Source organism: Diabrotica virgifera, chromosome 6 (genome assembly GCF_917563875.1).
Source record: "Diabrotica virgifera virgifera chromosome 6, PGI_DIABVI_V3a".
Lineage (NCBI taxonomy): Eukaryota > Metazoa > Arthropoda > Insecta > Coleoptera > Chrysomelidae > Diabrotica > Diabrotica virgifera.
Window position 1 is genome coordinate 248,778,523 of NC_065448.1, and position 16,510 is coordinate 248,795,032.

A 16,510-nucleotide genomic window follows, 5' to 3' on the forward strand; every position below is an offset into this window, starting at 1 on the left:
TAACATTGCACAGATTATTATCCCTGTATAGCAACGATATACCATGAATGTGAATTCATACTTGAGAAATGTCCTATATCCAGTCTCACAAAAAAAGGGATTCCTCAAACATAATATATATGCAGACAAAATCAGCCAAAGTGATTTGCAATATCTAATTAAAGGCCCTACCAAGTTGGTTTTGTTGAATATAGCATGGAAGCACGACGATACTTTAGTGATAAGCGTATTTTTCGTAGTAGCTATAGTATGTTGTTTTATATTATGTATTACCTATATTAAATTAGTTTTAGTATGTTTCGTTTATCTAAAAAAATGTAAAACAAACAAAAATTCTGTTTTTCTTGTAGTTGTTTTTTCGTATAGATATTGTTTTATATTGTAGTAAATTGAATTTAGTTTTAGTATGTTCCGTTTGTTTGTAGAATTATATTTAATTAGAATTGCTTTAATTACTAAAATAAATAAATTTTCAATTATATTTTATGTATTTGTGGAAAAGGAAACCTAGCATTAGCGGCCACATTTCTATAACGGCCAATTGTTTTCTATTTTTAGTGGCCGTTATTGTCAGGTTTTACTGTACCAATAATATTTTATTAAATTATGAAATATTATTTAAATAAAAAATTTATAAACTTGATAAAAAAAAGTTTGCTTAGAATGTACTCCTCTATCTAATTATGGGGTTATTTTTAATAAAATAGTGTTCACCAATGAGAAGGGGTAACATCCACCCCCAGGATAAAAGCGCAAGTTGGTACCACATAATTTTTGTTTCTTGAGGTATCCTCTAACTACTTACCAATTTTCATGAAAATTGATGGAGGTTCAACGAAATCAGGGGTGAAAACCTTCAGTGATTGCCTTTTTGGAAATGAAGAGCTTATTGCAACATAATGGTAAGCCACAATTCTACAGAATTCTCTTTTATTGCATTATGTATTTGAAGAAACCTATGTTAAGCCATATAAAAATTATTTGGCGATTACTGCAATAGATGGCGGAGTTATTGCTGTATCGTGTTTATACAATCGCCCATTTCTGTTCACTTTTTCGCATAAAACGTGGTAAGCCACATTAAAATGGCGTCGACATCAGGTGCATGTGCTGAATTAAGAGCGGTTTTAAGCGAAAATAGCAGTTTAAATGTCAATTTTATTGATGATAGGGATGACAGTGTAGCAGACAAAGCCCATAAGCCCAGTGGCGATGATTTTCCGTCTCAATCTAGTGAGGTAAGCTTTATTTTCTGATTTTTTGGCTTACCATGTTTTTGCACAAAAATATTCATATATATTACATGGAACAATATGGTATGCCATGTGGCTTATCGAGTTATTGATATAAAATTTTTGAAATATTCGCAAATTCTAGAGTGTAATACAGTCTCTTTTTGTTGTTCTAGGATGAATTGCAGGAACCAATACCCAGGCTTTTTAAAGATAAGGAGGTTAATTCAGAGAAGAAAAAACCAACAAGATGGAGACAACGAAATGAGGAACACTATGATCGAAATGAAAGAAAAAGAATCCGTAATTCAGGACAGCAGTATACTTCTAAGAAAACCAAGACGATTATTAGTTCACGTGAAATTGGCGAAGAAAATTCCGTTTTACGGAAAGGCAGACCTGCAATAATAGAGTTGTCAAACATTCGCAAGAAATATAACGAACCTCTGAAAATTGCGAAAAATAAACTGGACAATATAAAAAGTTTGTTTATATCCCGCCAGTGTACCACACTTTTTATAATCAGTTAAACGCAGCTTCTGAAGTTAATGAAGAAGTAGACATTGTAGAAACATAACTTGATTTTTTTGTATTGCGATTTTTTAAATTTAAGAATATGTTAAGCCACTTTTTTTTAATAAACCTATTTTTTTAATATAAATATGTGTTTTTTTTTGTGAAATAATAAATGTACATGTATTTTAATAACTAATATAACTAACTAACAAGCGTTCAGGTTTTTACATTTAAACCAATATTTTTTAGATTTTTTTAAAACTTTAAACATTGATATCTCGGTTTTATTATTTTGTGGCTTAACATTATGTTGCAATAAGCTCTTCAATAAAAGATTAATTTTTTTCGTGATTGTCGATTTGTTAATTTTCTGATTTTTGGTTGCTATAAGGTTTAAAAAATTAATAAAAATTATAAATCATGCACATAAATGTAAAAAAATATTTATTTTACTTAATTAAACAAGATTGCTTGAGCCAGAATGCTGAAATCTGCATTTTTATCATTAAAAAAAAAAGGTGGATTTCACCCCTAAAATGCCGAAAGCGCAACTTGGTGCCATATCACTTTTGTTTTTTGAAGTATCCTCTAACTCAGCGGTTCTCAATCTCTGGTACATGTACCACTGGTGGTACATTTCATTATTTGAGGTGGTACGCAAAACTCAAAACAGCCAAAATCAGCACCACCATTGGCACAATTATAGTTAATTAGATCACCTAGCTAGACAGGTATTTTAGTTAGGTGGTACCAAAAATAATAAAAAGTATTTGGTGGTACCTGACTCAAAAAGATTGAGAACCTCTGCTCTAACTAATCAACAAATTTCATGATAATCGATGAAGGTTCAAAGAAATCGTGGGTGAAAACATTCAGTGACTACACTTTCAGAAATATAGAAGAATAAGGTTTTCGTGATTTTCGACTTGTTAATTTTCGGATTTTTGGTTACTATAAGGTTTGAAAAATTAAAAAAAAAAAAATGTAATTCATGCACATATATATAAAAAAATATTTATTTTTCTTAATTAAACGAGATTACTTGCGCCATAATGCGGAAATCTGCATTTTTTACAATTTAAAAAGTAGGGGTGTATTACATCCCTAAAATGCAAAAGCGCAAGTTGATGCTATATATCTTTTATTACTTGAGGTATCCTCTAACTACTTACCGATTTTCATGAAAATCAATGAAGATTTAACAAAATAGGAAGTGAAAACTTAAAGTGACTGCACTTTCAGGAATCTAAAAAATAATTTTTAAAAAAGGGGTGTATTTCACCCCTAAAATGCAAAAAGCGCAAGTTGGCACTATGTCACCTTTGTTCCTTGAGGTATCCTTTAATCACTCACCAATTTTTATAAAAATCGATGGAGGTTCAACGAAATCTGAGGTAATAACTCATATCCACCTTCATTGACTCCACTAACAAGAAAATAGCTTCAGAACAACACCCTATGGATGATTTTAAGGATTTTACGAGTACCATAATATGTATAATTGTTAACCAGAATTTTTACGTTGACTGTTTGATACGGTTGATTATTTGTGTTTTTATTTTGTTTTTATATTTGTCCTAAAATATTTGCATTATAAATTATAATTATCTTCATTTGGATCCAAATAGGGAACTATTGCATTTTCCTCTATTAAAAAATTATGCAACACAAAGCTAGCAAAAGTTATAGTTTGAACTTTACGAGGAGCTAAATTTATGGTTATTAGTAGAACAGTAGTCCATATTAATTTATCAATAAAAAATTTACAAATAATATCTACAAAATCACAAATAAAATCATCAAGACATAAATCATATGATCGCATTTTCAGCCGCCATTATGACATTAGAAGATTTACGTTTTTGCGCAGAAATTGGCGCATTTCTTGTACAAGAAACTGTAGCGAACACAAATTCTTGTATCGTTTCTGATATAAGAAACTATATCCATGTGAGACACTATCCATTTTCTTGTTATATCAGAACCGATGTAAGAAATGATACAAGAAAATGCATAATGTCATACGGCCATTAGATAGACAAGTCCATCTCATAAATTCCGAAAAATTGCCAACAAAATATTATATAAATACGCAGAGATCAATGTTAATGTTATTCTGCTAGTTTTGAAACATAATTTATTTTTAAAAACGAACCAATTTAAAAAAAATCTGACAATTTGGAATTAATAACCTCGAAGATAATCTTCTCACTAAACATGCTGCCGGAATTCCAACAACGCCAGTTACATAATCCCAACATCAACATGCATTTTTGCTTCTTGAACACGATTTTAACTTGACACACAAACGAAAGTGATCAATAAAAAGGAAAAGTTCATTTAGCCAAAGCCGAATGTCATGCCATAATAAGTATATTGTAGTTTACTTTTCGTGTTATTTGTTATTCTTGCCATAGACGTTGAATTAATGGACAAAAGGTAATGTGGTGATTAAATAATAATTTTCCGTTTCCCATTTATTCTTTAAGGTTATAAAATTTCAACTAACACATAAGTATAAACAAGACAAATGGGAAGTAGGGAAAAATTCGAAAAAGATTAATGATATAAACTGCGTTTAGTTTTCCATTAGATATACGTACTTAAAATGGCAACGCTGCCGGCTTCCCACACAGTAAAATTCAATAAGCTATGCTTTTTTATTATAATTTATAGACATGTAAACATTAAAAGTGTAGGCGGCATAGAGTCATAGACACGGGCGCCCATATAAAAATTTTCAGGGGGGGGGGGGCAGATGTGAGAATTTTGCACATTATATTCTGTATACTTTGGATAATCATATATAGTTAACAGCACCCGAAAAGCTAGGGGGGGCCACGGCCCCCTGCCCATGGGCATGGGCATGGTCATAGAGTATTAAGTTTAGTAGTGAACCAAATTCAAAATTGTTCTGCATATTATATTTGAAGCAATATTTGGTTAAAACATCGTGTTTTTGAGGGTAAAAAATATATTTGTCTGGACTAAATGTGACATGCGTTTGAATCTACCGATGGACGACTACGCACCGATACTAGAGTGATAGTGGAATAATAAGCAATGTTGCCGATTTTAGCGCTTCCTTCACTGTGGTATATCTAATTAAAAAATAAACTCACTATATGCGTAGGAGTACATCCAATACATGGCAACACTGTTTCTCCGCTTCTCACACCTTCTCACACATTCTCAGCCGCGAGGATTTATTCATTAGCAGTCATTCGTCGATTCTACAGTGGGAATGCGACTCATTCTCATAAACAATGTTGCCGCTTTTTCATACAACGTATGCTACATCAATTTAATAAAACCACAAAAAAATTTAACATATTAATTTCCCCAAAAAATACAAAATGCATGGTTATAACAGCAAATCCAATAAGATGTAAATTGGAGCTGGACGATCAGATAATAGAACCAGTGATGAAGTTTAAATATCTAGGCATCACACTATCTAGCTACGGAAGGCTCGAAACACAAGTGGAAGATCAAGTGAATGGAGCCAACAGGGCCGCAGGTTGCCATATGAAGAAATAAAAATATCGCAAAAGAAATGAAAGGATGAATTTACAAAACAATCATCAGACCAATAATGACATACGCGGCAGAAACACAACCTGACACAGAAAGGACAAAAAAATTGCTAGAAACAGCAGATAAAAAAACAATCGAAAAACCGATGGTAAGAGACTATGGAACATAGCTGGAAGTGCAGATATACGACGGAGATGCAAGGTGGAGAACATTTAACTGGTTACGAAACAGAAGAGTGGAATGGAATGACCGCATAAGCCGAATGTCAACAAATAGAGTAGTAAGGACGGCGAGAGACGGTTCCCCAATAGGAAGATAATCAGTGGGAAGACCACGAAAACGATAGAATGACAACTTACTGGAGGCATATTAAAAAACAGACAGAGTCACACAAAAAGAAGAAGAACAGTAAATATCTAGAAAACTAAAATCTCAACACGTAAATAGTCGTATATCTAATCGCATTATTTGTGCAAGAATTAAAAAAAAAATTAATACTTTATCGATATTTAATTTTCTTATGCTTATCAACGACCCATAAAATACTTCGTTTCTGCACCAATGCACAATCTTTTGTTGTTGTCTGCTCTAGAGTTATTTAAATGAATGCAACTTTTCAAGTTGACCAGATAGTTATGATACCCAAGCCCGAGAAGAAAGCAGAAGAGCTGTCTTCTTACAGACCGATAAGACTACTACCAAAATTATTTCCAAGGTTTTTAAGAAGCTATCTATAATATACAATAAGAGTAAAACCTACAATAGACGAAAAGAAGATAATTCAGAAAAAAGATAATTTTCGACTTCCACAATCTGATAGCGCTAAATACCTCGGTATGCACCTGGATCGACGACTGAGTTGAACAAAACACGTATTCACTAAGCGCAAACAACTTGGCCTCAAAGTAAGATAAATATATTGCCTCAGCGGTAGCGGATCAAAACAATTTTGAAACCAGTGTGGATCTACGGCATCCAGCTGTGTAGAACTGCTAGCAACTCCAACATAATATACACCTTGTAGAGATTCCAAAATAAAATACTGCGAACTATTGTTGTACTACGTAAGCTACTCCGAAATCTTACTACGTACGTAACGACATCATTCAGCATGATATCTTGTTAGATTCCATCAAATAAGTCATACATCGTTTTAGTGTCAACTATAATAGTGAAAGAGTACCAGTGCACCCAAATCGGTTAGCTGCCCGATGAAGTCTGTAGGCTAAAACTCATACTGCCATCCGACCTATCTACATCACATATACTTTAGTTTAGTCCTATACTGTGGTTTAGTTCTTAAGCAGGAGCATTTGAAATTTTGATAGGGGGGGGGCAAGCATTATATATACAAACATAATAAAAAATTGATCTATTTTTTGTAAATTTCAGTCATTTTCAGGGTCAGGGGGGGGGGGGGGCAAATGCCCTCCTGACCCTATCAAATGACGCCCCTGTTCTTAAGGCAAATGTGTATCAATTCACACAAACAGTGTTTAACTTAGGTGTAGATAAAATATTATTCATTGGAATGATACTCTACATTAGTGATGTTGATCTATAGTTACTTTCGAGTATTCGTTAGAAATCGTTACTTTTGTATAAAGTAATCACTTATTCGTGTTAAGTAATCAAGTATTCGTTACTTTGATTACTTTTTTTACTTTTGTATTTGAGTACCGGTAATCATATCGAGAATCGCATTTCTCAGTATTTCGTATAAGTAGGTATAAGATCCGATATAACGACCTTCACCGATCTATTTAATGGATAGAAATTAAATGATATGTAATTGTTCTGTCATTCTTCTTAGGGTGCCTGTCCGTTCCGAATGTTGGCGATCATTCTGGCTATGATGACTTTGTTAGTTGCTATACGGAATAGTTGAGTTGAGGTCTTTCTATACCATGCTCTCAGGTTAGCAAGCCAGGATATTCTTCTTCGTCCTGGGGTCCTTTTTCCTTCAATTTTACCTTGTAAAATACACTGGAGTAGCTGGTATCTACCTTGATTTCTCATTATATGCCCTAAGTACTGCAGCTTACGGCCCTTCACGATGTTGACTAAATCTGCGGTTGTGTTCATCCTCCGTAGTACTTCTTCATTGGTGACTTTGTCTGTCCATGGTATTTTCAGGATCCTTCTGTACAGCCATAGCTCAAAAGCTTGAAGTTTCGATAGAGTTTCCGCCTTCAAGGTCCACGTTTCTACTCCGTATAAAAGCACTGAGTACACGTAACATTTAAGGAGCCTTATCTTTGTTTTTAGAGTGACGTCATGGCTCTTGAACACAGAGCTCATAGTCAAGAATGCACTTTTTGCCTTTCCGATGCGACATTTAATCTCTTGAGTATTGTCCCACGACTCATTGATTATAGTGCCCAAATAGTTGTATTGTGAGACACGTTCAATTCTCATTTGGTTCACATACAGATTTACTCCAGTTATGTTTTGCTTGCTGATGATCATTAGCTTGGTTTTGCTGGTGTTTATATCTAGTCCATATGTTCTACTGGTTTCAGTTATTTTATTCATTAAGTTTTGCAGCCCTTCTATGGTATTGGAAAACACTATTGTATCATCTGCATATCGCAGGTTACTGAGCTTGACTCCATTTATTGAGATGCCTTCATCAATATCTTTTAGAGCCCCTTCAAAAATGTGCTCTGAGTACAGATTGAATATCAGCGGTGAAATTAAGCATCCCTGTCTCACTCCCCTTAAGATTTTGATCTGATCTGTATATTCTCCATCTATTCGGAGCACTGCTGATTGATTCCAATACAGTTTAGCTATTATTTTCAGGTCTCTTCCGTCAATCCCTGTCCTCTTCAGCACTTCCATCATTTGTTCATGTCGGACTCTATCAAAAGCTTTTTTGTAGTCAATCAGGCATGCAAAAACATCACAACTGACATCTCTACATTTCTGAAACAACACCTGCACACTAAATAAAGCCTCCCTCGTACCAACGGCGTTCACAAATCCAAACTGATTGGGCGCAATTTGTTCTTCGCATTTTCGGTAAATTCTATTATGGATGACTTTTAAAAACAGCTTGAGAAGATGGCTCATTAGGCTTATGGTCCTATAGTCTTCACAAACTTTTGCTCCTGGTTTTTTGGGCAACAGTACAAACTCAGATTTGAGCCACTCTGCTGGTATTTTTCCTGCCTTATATATGTCATTAAATATTTCAGTTATTATTTTTATTTGTGCTCCATCTAATAGCTTTAGCAGTTCTGCAGGTATTTCATCAAGTCCCGGTGCCTTTCCATCCTTCATTTGTCTGATGGCTGTGGTTACTTCTTCTGGTAGGATTTCGGGACCTGAATTATCTTCAATGGTGGGTTCTTTTCCTGCTCTAAGGTCGTGGAAAAGTTTCCCCAAGTATTCTTCCCATACTTTCTTTTTATCTTCTTTGGTTATGGCAAGATTGCCTTCATCATCTGTTATTTTTCCGCTGCTGCGTTTTCGGAACTTCCCAGCTATTTCCTTCACCTTTCGATGGACATTGAAATTGTCATATCGACTCTGATACTCCTCTATTTCTTGACATTGTTCTGTTTTTTGTTTCTCTTTTGCTTCTCTTATCTTTCTTCTGACGATGGTATGTATTCTTTTATATTCTTTGAGATTTTCTTTGTTCTTTTTTCTCTGATCCATAAGCTCGAGTATTTCATCGGTCATCCATGATTTCCGTTTCTCTGTATCTTTCTTCAGATGTTGTTCTTTTATTTCTCTCACTGTTTCTTGTATGATGGTTAAACTTCCATCTATAGTTCCTGCATTTCTGCATTTTAGCATCTTTGTATTGAGGTTTTCACTCACCCTCAGTTGAACATTGGGATCTTTCAGTTTTCTAATATCATACCTCTTGATCGACTTACTTGTAACCCTCTTCATTCTGACTTTGAAATTACCTACAACTGGTACATGATCAGAATTTATGTCTGCCCCCGGGTATGTTTTGACATATGTACAGCTGTTCCTATACCTTTTATTTACTAGTATGTAATCAATCTGATTTCTCACAATCCTTCCCACAGAATCCTGTGGAGATTTCCAGGTGTACAGTTTCCTTGGGTGTAACTTAAACCAGGTGTTCGTTATTACTAATTGATTTGCTTCCGCAAAAATTTCCAATGTATCTCCCCGATCGTTCCGGTTTCCTAGTCCAAATGGTCCAACTGCAGATGATGTTTTGCTAGCCCCAACTTTGGCATTGAAGTCACCCATGACAATTGTTAGGTCTTGCTTTTTCAACCTTTTCACGACTTCATCAATGCTACGGTATAGTTCTTCTACCTCTTCTTCTGTTCCTTCTGTTGTAGGTGCATACACTTGAATTATATTGATGTCGATTGGTCTTGCTTTCAGTTGTATGAGCATAACTCTTGCTGAGACTGGGATGAAGTTGTCAACAGATTTTGCAACTTCTTTTGTCAATATAATACCGACACCTAATTCGTGTTTGCCGTTATCTGTTCCAGAGTAGTATACGCGGTGTTCTCCGATATTTGCGGTTCCTGAGCCTGGCCAACGCATCTCGCTTATTCCTAGAATATTTAATTTCATGTGTGCCATTTCTGGGATTGCATTCTGGATTTTACCTTCCTGTGCCATGGTTTTCACGTTCCATGTGCCTATTCTCATGTTTTCTTTGCATTTTAATCTATTTGTTATACTTGTAACTGCTCCTCCCGGAGATCCGATTGAGGAGCTTACTCCGGAATTAAATTTCGCTGCAAGCATAGCCATTTGATTCTACTAGGACTTATCCAATCCGGATCTTTAATGAGGTGTCTTGTCCCAATCTTTCTTCCTCATCTCTATGCCGTTGACCGCTTCCGCGGTTCTTCCGCCTTTGAAGCCAGCTTCCCAGCTGCAGGACAAAGGGGTGCCCTACCGTTTACTCGCTCCTCCACCCGAAGCTGTTGGCCAGTAAACGGGGATTGCTTATTCCGGCAATCACTCGGTCCCTATCTGCGTCAGCCATCAAAAGTTGATGTTGCCCACCTTCTACCACGTGGAGGTGCAGATTCGGATTTTTCCTTCATCAAGATTAAGACCTTTCGGCATTTCCTAATCTCTCCAGAGCTTTAGAAGGCCTCTTTAGAAGGTTCTGTCATTGCTGCTCCACAATATTAGTAATCTTGAGTAAGCTGTTTGCATCAATTAAGTGCCAAAAACAAACCCTCGAAACTCTAGATGACGTAACTTAGCAGTAACCCTGGGCACCCAGGTGCTTCGGAGGTCGGTTCTCATTGCAAATTCGTGTTCAGTGACCTCAAATACCGCGAAATAAGAAAATCTGGCCCTTAATATACTGATTTTTCCACCTATTTTTGTATTGTAGACTTTTTCCAGACGTCATCCTAATCCTAAATACAATGCAAAAAGTTGCAAGTCTCTATGTACCTACTATATTTAAAAAGAGATTTATTCCTGTGTTTTTAGTGTTAAATGCCCTGGTCTAATAAAACAATGTAATACTTACATGTAAAATTTAAATTGATGATCATAGTCTAGAAATATTATCAATTCTACATATTTTCCGGTCAATCTAAGCTATTTTTTTCTAGTCCTGATAAGAATAGTGTGTATTTATTATTAAAATCTAATGTGTTGCATTTTTATTTTCAAAAGAACTAACATCTGTGAAATTCTGAGAATTATCTATCTCGACAAATCGTATAGACATCTGTTTCTGGGTGCATGATTTGTTAAATGATATAGCTACTCTGTTTCAGCTACTTCTCAGCGCCCTGTAATCCTGTAAAACTCTTCATCAGCCTTCGCCCTTCATGGATAAAATTTTAGTTAACTGTACTGATACCGAAAACACTCGTGGAATACCGGTCCGACTTCGATATCAACCAATATCAACCGAGTAGATACAATAATACTCAAAATCAAAATAGGTACCTACTCAAAGTAACGATTTTCCTCTCTGTATAGTAATCGTTACTTTCGGTATTCGTAAGTAACGAGTACTTTGTAACGAATAGTTACTTTTTCAACATCACTACTCTACATGCCATCAGCTTCATTTAAATAAAAAAATTCTTATTACCTACTAGGCAGATTGCAGATCTGTAATAAAAAAAATATTTATCAACATAAAATGAATGTCTATAACGATTCAAGTCAACTGTTTATCCAGGTAGAAAAATACCATCGGGCGATGCTTAGGAAAATATTCCACCAACGCATCTCAGTTTATCCGTCTATCATTGTGTACTCTAATACCGAGTATAGTGTAAAACAAAATAAAAATAGACTGTCTTTTTTACCATTTTGTTTTACACTATACATACTTGTTATTAGAGTACACAATGATAGCGTTTTAGACGGGTAAACTGAGATGCGTTGGTGGGATATTTTCCTAAGGATCGCTCGATGGTATTTTTATACCTGGATAAACAGTTTACTTGAAACGTTATCGACATTCATTCCATCTTTCCCTGTTAGAGGTCGTTCTAACTATACTCCGATATAATATTTAAATATATTTAACGACCAGTCGTCGGTGCGTTTTGGTTCAAATCAGTCTTCTTGCAAAGCCTCTTTGATAACGGGTAAACCTAGAAACACAGTGTCAGGGAATGGCAAGAGACTCGATTTAAATCAAAACGAAACCTTCTATTTTTATTTTATTTATCAACAACCCATAAAATACCCGTTTCTGCACCAATGCACAATCTTTTGTTGTTGTTCTCCGCTCTAGAGTTATTTAAATGAATGCAACTTCTCAAATTGCTGCATATATTCGTGCATATTAAATTTCCTCTTGTACATTGAATGCTAATGGCCGAGTTGTTTTTAGGAGGTCGTTATAAGTGGTTGTGGGTACGTTAATCGCATTTATAATAAGTTGCTTTTACCATTTGCGTTAGTTACATCCTGGCAAAAAATTACTTTGGACTTTACGGATGTATTTAGAGAATACGGTGGTCCTCTCTTATCGAATCCGATCGAATTAATTAATTCAATAAAAAAAAATTATTTAATTGTCGGTTGGAATTTACAAATTAAAATGCGACTGGAATTTTTCATTGCTTACTATGACTTTGTTTTTAAAACCATTTGTTGTTGGTTTTACCATGAATAGTTATTCCTCAAATAAAATTTAGTAGACGTTTATATTTTTATTTTGTTTCAATATAATTTCAATAATTTAAGGTTAAAGTGGCGGCATTACTTTCTTATAAATATTTACAGCGAGATTAACTTGCCAATTTATTCGAAAAGTATATATTTATTTAATAAATAAAATAGGTCTTATTTGACGTTACTAAAATAAAGAAATGTCATTTTATTGGTTGAATAATTTTAATAATAGAATAAACCACTATCATTTTTTGTCGTTGGTAAAACTAGCAATCAGCCTAAATTTTACTGCGAGAACAATGAAACCGAAGCCCTTTAATCTAATATCCTAAAAAATAAAGTATTTGAAAGATTAAACGTAACTCAGTTTTATATTAGTTCCTCAAAGTACCTTTTAATTATCAATCGTAAAAATTAACGGAGTTATTCCAAAAAAAAAAACAATAACATTTTTTTGGAAAAATCAACTTCTTCTGGAGCTCATTGGATAGGTATTTCTAAGTACTTTGACAAGTATTTAGTAAGTAGTTATATGTTATAAAATGCATCGTTTTCCCGTTATTTAGGCTTGGGTCCTTAGATTTAAGTATTCGTAGAACAAAATATACATTGAATTACCTATAGCTTACTTTAAATTAATATTAAAAGATTTTTCAGGTAAGTAATTTATCATATTTTTATTAGCTTCAATTTTGATAATAAAAACATTTTGTAAAAACTTACAGTTTTTGAGTTATTTATGAAAAATCGCTTTAACGCATGCATTTTTTGATGAAAAATTAAACTCTTTGATCTTTAATAACTCAAAAAATATTGATTTATTTTAATAAATTTATATAACAAATTTTGCTTATAATTTATCCTTCTATTGATTTTTGAAGTTAATTTTCATAAAATAATTTTTACCCCCGAGAAGGGTGGTATCCACCCTCAGGGTAAAAGCGCAAGGTAACACCATGTCACATTTATTTCTTGAGGTATCCTCTAACCACTCACCAGTTTTCGTAAAAATCGATGAAGATTCACCGAAATTGAAGGTAATAATTTATTTTTACCTTCAGTGACTGCACTCTACAAAAGAAATTGCAATTTAATAATCTAAATGCATGTATTTTGGGAGATCATAAATTATTATTAAACGATATGAAGTCGCCAGAAAATAAATTGAATTTATTTTAACTATAACTCTTTTCTTGCGAAGGGGTTGTAGCTCAATAATCGAAATGCGCGTAATTTAAGAGTTTATTATTAGAATATAATATAAGCTATACGAATTATATCCGCGATAGGATAAATTTTAATTTTTATCAGCATGTTTCTCTTAAGTTAAATCAATTAAAGGGTTGTTTGGGGGTGAAGGGGATGAGCTCAAAAATCTAAACTATATCACTTAGAGAGCTCATAAATAGCTCGTAATTCTGCCGCAAAGATCGATTCAATATCCCTAATTTTAAGTAGTGGGGGGGGGGGGTGCTGACTCAGCCCTCTACTAAAATACTCTACTAAAATACTCTACTAAAATACTCTACTAAAATATTAAATTCCTGCACAGTGGAACGAGCTCAAAATTCTGAATTGGCGGAATATGAGAACTCATAAATAGCTCATAAATCAGCGCTATTTGTTTTTTAATTTTTGCAAGGGGGGGCAGCTCAACACGGGTCTTCTAAACTTAGATTAAAAGGTGTTGTTGATAAGACATCACCTTGCCTAACTCCATTGTCAATATCAAATGCCTCTGTCATATTTCCATCTATTCTCACCAAAGCTTTGGAACCTTTCAAAGTAATTCGTATAAGTTTAACTACCTTAACACAGATAGTTGCTTTAACATCTTTTGTCGATCTACTCCATCAAACGCCCGTTTGAAATCGATGTGCAAGTTGTAAATTGGTATGTTATATTCAACACGTTTTTCGTGTATACCTCTTAACATTTGTATTTAGTCTATAGTTGACCTCTTTGGTCTGAAACCACATTGGTATCATTTCTTCCGAAAACGATTCCAAGCCGCTGTATTTATAATTCCTGATAATATGTTGTAGACGACATTTAAACCTATTATGCTCCAATAATTTTCGCAGAGTCTTTTGTCTCCCCCTTTGTACATAGGAAGTATGATTTCTACTTTCCAATCTTCTGGGATGACTTCTAGTGTCCATATACGGTCAATTATGGATACAATTCCATAGCACATGTCCACCATTTTTTATCAACTCTGCAGTTATTCCATCTGTGCCAGGTGCCTTGTTATTTTTTAGACGTTTTATGACGTTTATAGTTTCTTTCAATGTTGGTGCTCAACTAGTTGTTCTGCTGTGTGGTGAATTATTTCTTCATCTTGGTTTTGTTCTTTTTCTGGATTTAAGAGCTTTTGAAAATGATTCCACCTTTCCATTATTTCCTCTTTCTCGCTGATAATTGCCTAATTTTTGTCCTTGCAAACTGTTGTTCTTGTCATGTATCCTTGTGTGTATTGCTTGGTTTCCTTGTAAAATTTAGTGTAATATAAACAAGTACGGTCTAGTGTAATATAAAAACAGGCGATTTATGCCTAGCACTGGCTCTTGTCGGCACAATCCCATGTAAATGATTAATATGAATAAAACGATTGTTTTTTTTTGCTTTCATATTGTTATTTTCAATTCTCGATTGCATTCGAGTGTGAAAAATGATAGCAAAATAAAGTACAACGCCGCTCGAATTATCTCGAGTAAGCACAGTTTGGCCAGTTTAGCGCGCTCAAGTTAATTCTCTGTTAATACTGTATACTATTTATTACACATTTGATTATATAAGAAAAATTTGGACATTTGGACTCACCTATAAATTCGTTTCTAAGCCTCGTTCTGTCATTGAGCCGGGGTGTTGAAATGATCAGACAGTTGATAAAGGCCACCAAGGCAGTTTGATAGTCCACGGCGGTGGCTCGGTCAAGTTCGTGAACTATCACGCTCAGTCTATATCTCTCGCTTTTTAATTTCTGAAACAACAAATGCACAATTGAAAAATACATATTATCTAGTCTAAATATTAAGTTGTCTTCTAGTCCACATCTAAAAATCATGCTAACAACCTGAAAGTACCCCGCACAACCCTTATGGAAATTAGGTCCCAGTGGATTTTGTTCATACTTTGGGAAAATATTCTTTGAAGCATCCTGATAAAAAGTTCTCATGGGCACAACTCAATCGTATGAAGGATTTTCAAGATATAGAGGCACAAACTCGGAAAATTATAAGATTTACTGATTATTCCAATTCCCTGAGTTACTGGTTATCTGGCAACATGTAGAAGTTTGGATCAAGGAAAGGTACTAGTAGTCTAGGATTTTTTCTGGCTATCCAGTGGCGACCTTTACTTTGACCTTGACCTTCAACGGACGTCATCTTCTAGAGGTTCGAGGGTGTTTGGCATTAAATCGATATAAACAGATTAATCACGGGTTTTGGGATCTCTAAACACGAATATGCCATCAGAATTGACCTCCGGAGGACGTGGTGGCCAGGGCCACTGCAAGGGGCGTCATCTTCTAGAGTTTCGATGGTTTTCGGGATTTAATTGATGCAAATGAATTACTGGAGGGTTTTTTGAGGTCGCTAAATACGAATATGCCACCAGAACCGACTCCCGGAGCACCTGGTTTCCAACGTCAATGAAAGGTGCTCCTGGAGTTTCGAGGGTCTTTGGTACTACATTAATGCAAACGGATTATTTATAGGTTTTTGGGGTTACTGAACACGAATGCGTGATCAGAACAGACACAGGAGCACCTGGTGCCTAAGACAGGTTATCTTCTGGAGTTTCGGAGGAATCAGATGGAGGAATCAAATGGATTACTCTTAGGTTTTTAACTCCAGACAGGTTATCGTCTTAGGCACCAGGTGCTCCTGAGTCTGTGCTGATCACGTATTTGTGTTCAGCAACCCCAAAAACATATAACTAATCCGTTTGCATTAATGTAGTACCAAAGACCCTCGAAACTCCAGAAGCACCTTTCATTGACCTTGGAAACTAGCTGCTCCGGGAGTCGGTTCTGGTGGCATATTCGTATTTAGCGAACTTAAAAAACCCTCCAGTAATTCATTTGCATCAATTAAATGCCGAAAACC

At 34.8% G+C, this 16,510-nt stretch overlaps 3 protein-coding genes across 34 annotated transcripts in view; 1 reads left to right on the plus strand and 2 right to left on the minus strand.

Moving 5' to 3' along the window:
- The window catches only part of LOC126887500 (protein roadkill), a 506,726-nt gene that overhangs the window by 426,771 nt on the left and 63,445 nt on the right, over positions 1-16,510 (plus strand). The gene's annotated exons all lie outside the window — the stretch shown is intronic.
- Positions 1-16,510, minus strand: part of LOC126887495 (cap-specific mRNA (nucleoside-2'-O-)-methyltransferase 2) — a 190,229-nt gene that overhangs the window by 91,539 nt on the left and 82,180 nt on the right. The window lies entirely within an intron of this gene.
- The window catches only part of LOC114338881 (formin-J), a 552,435-nt gene that overhangs the window by 67,388 nt on the left and 468,537 nt on the right, over positions 1-16,510 (minus strand). For 3 of the 17 annotated variants that reach the window (XM_050655079.1, XM_050655080.1, XM_050655062.1), the window contains one exon: positions 15,222-15,381. The exons of the other annotated variants lie outside the window; for them this stretch is intronic. In XM_050655079.1, coding sequence (XP_050511036.1) covers positions 15,222-15,381 — 160 coding nt within the window. The remainder of the gene's footprint in view (positions 1-15,221; positions 15,382-16,510) is intronic. 17 annotated transcript variants of the gene reach the window in all.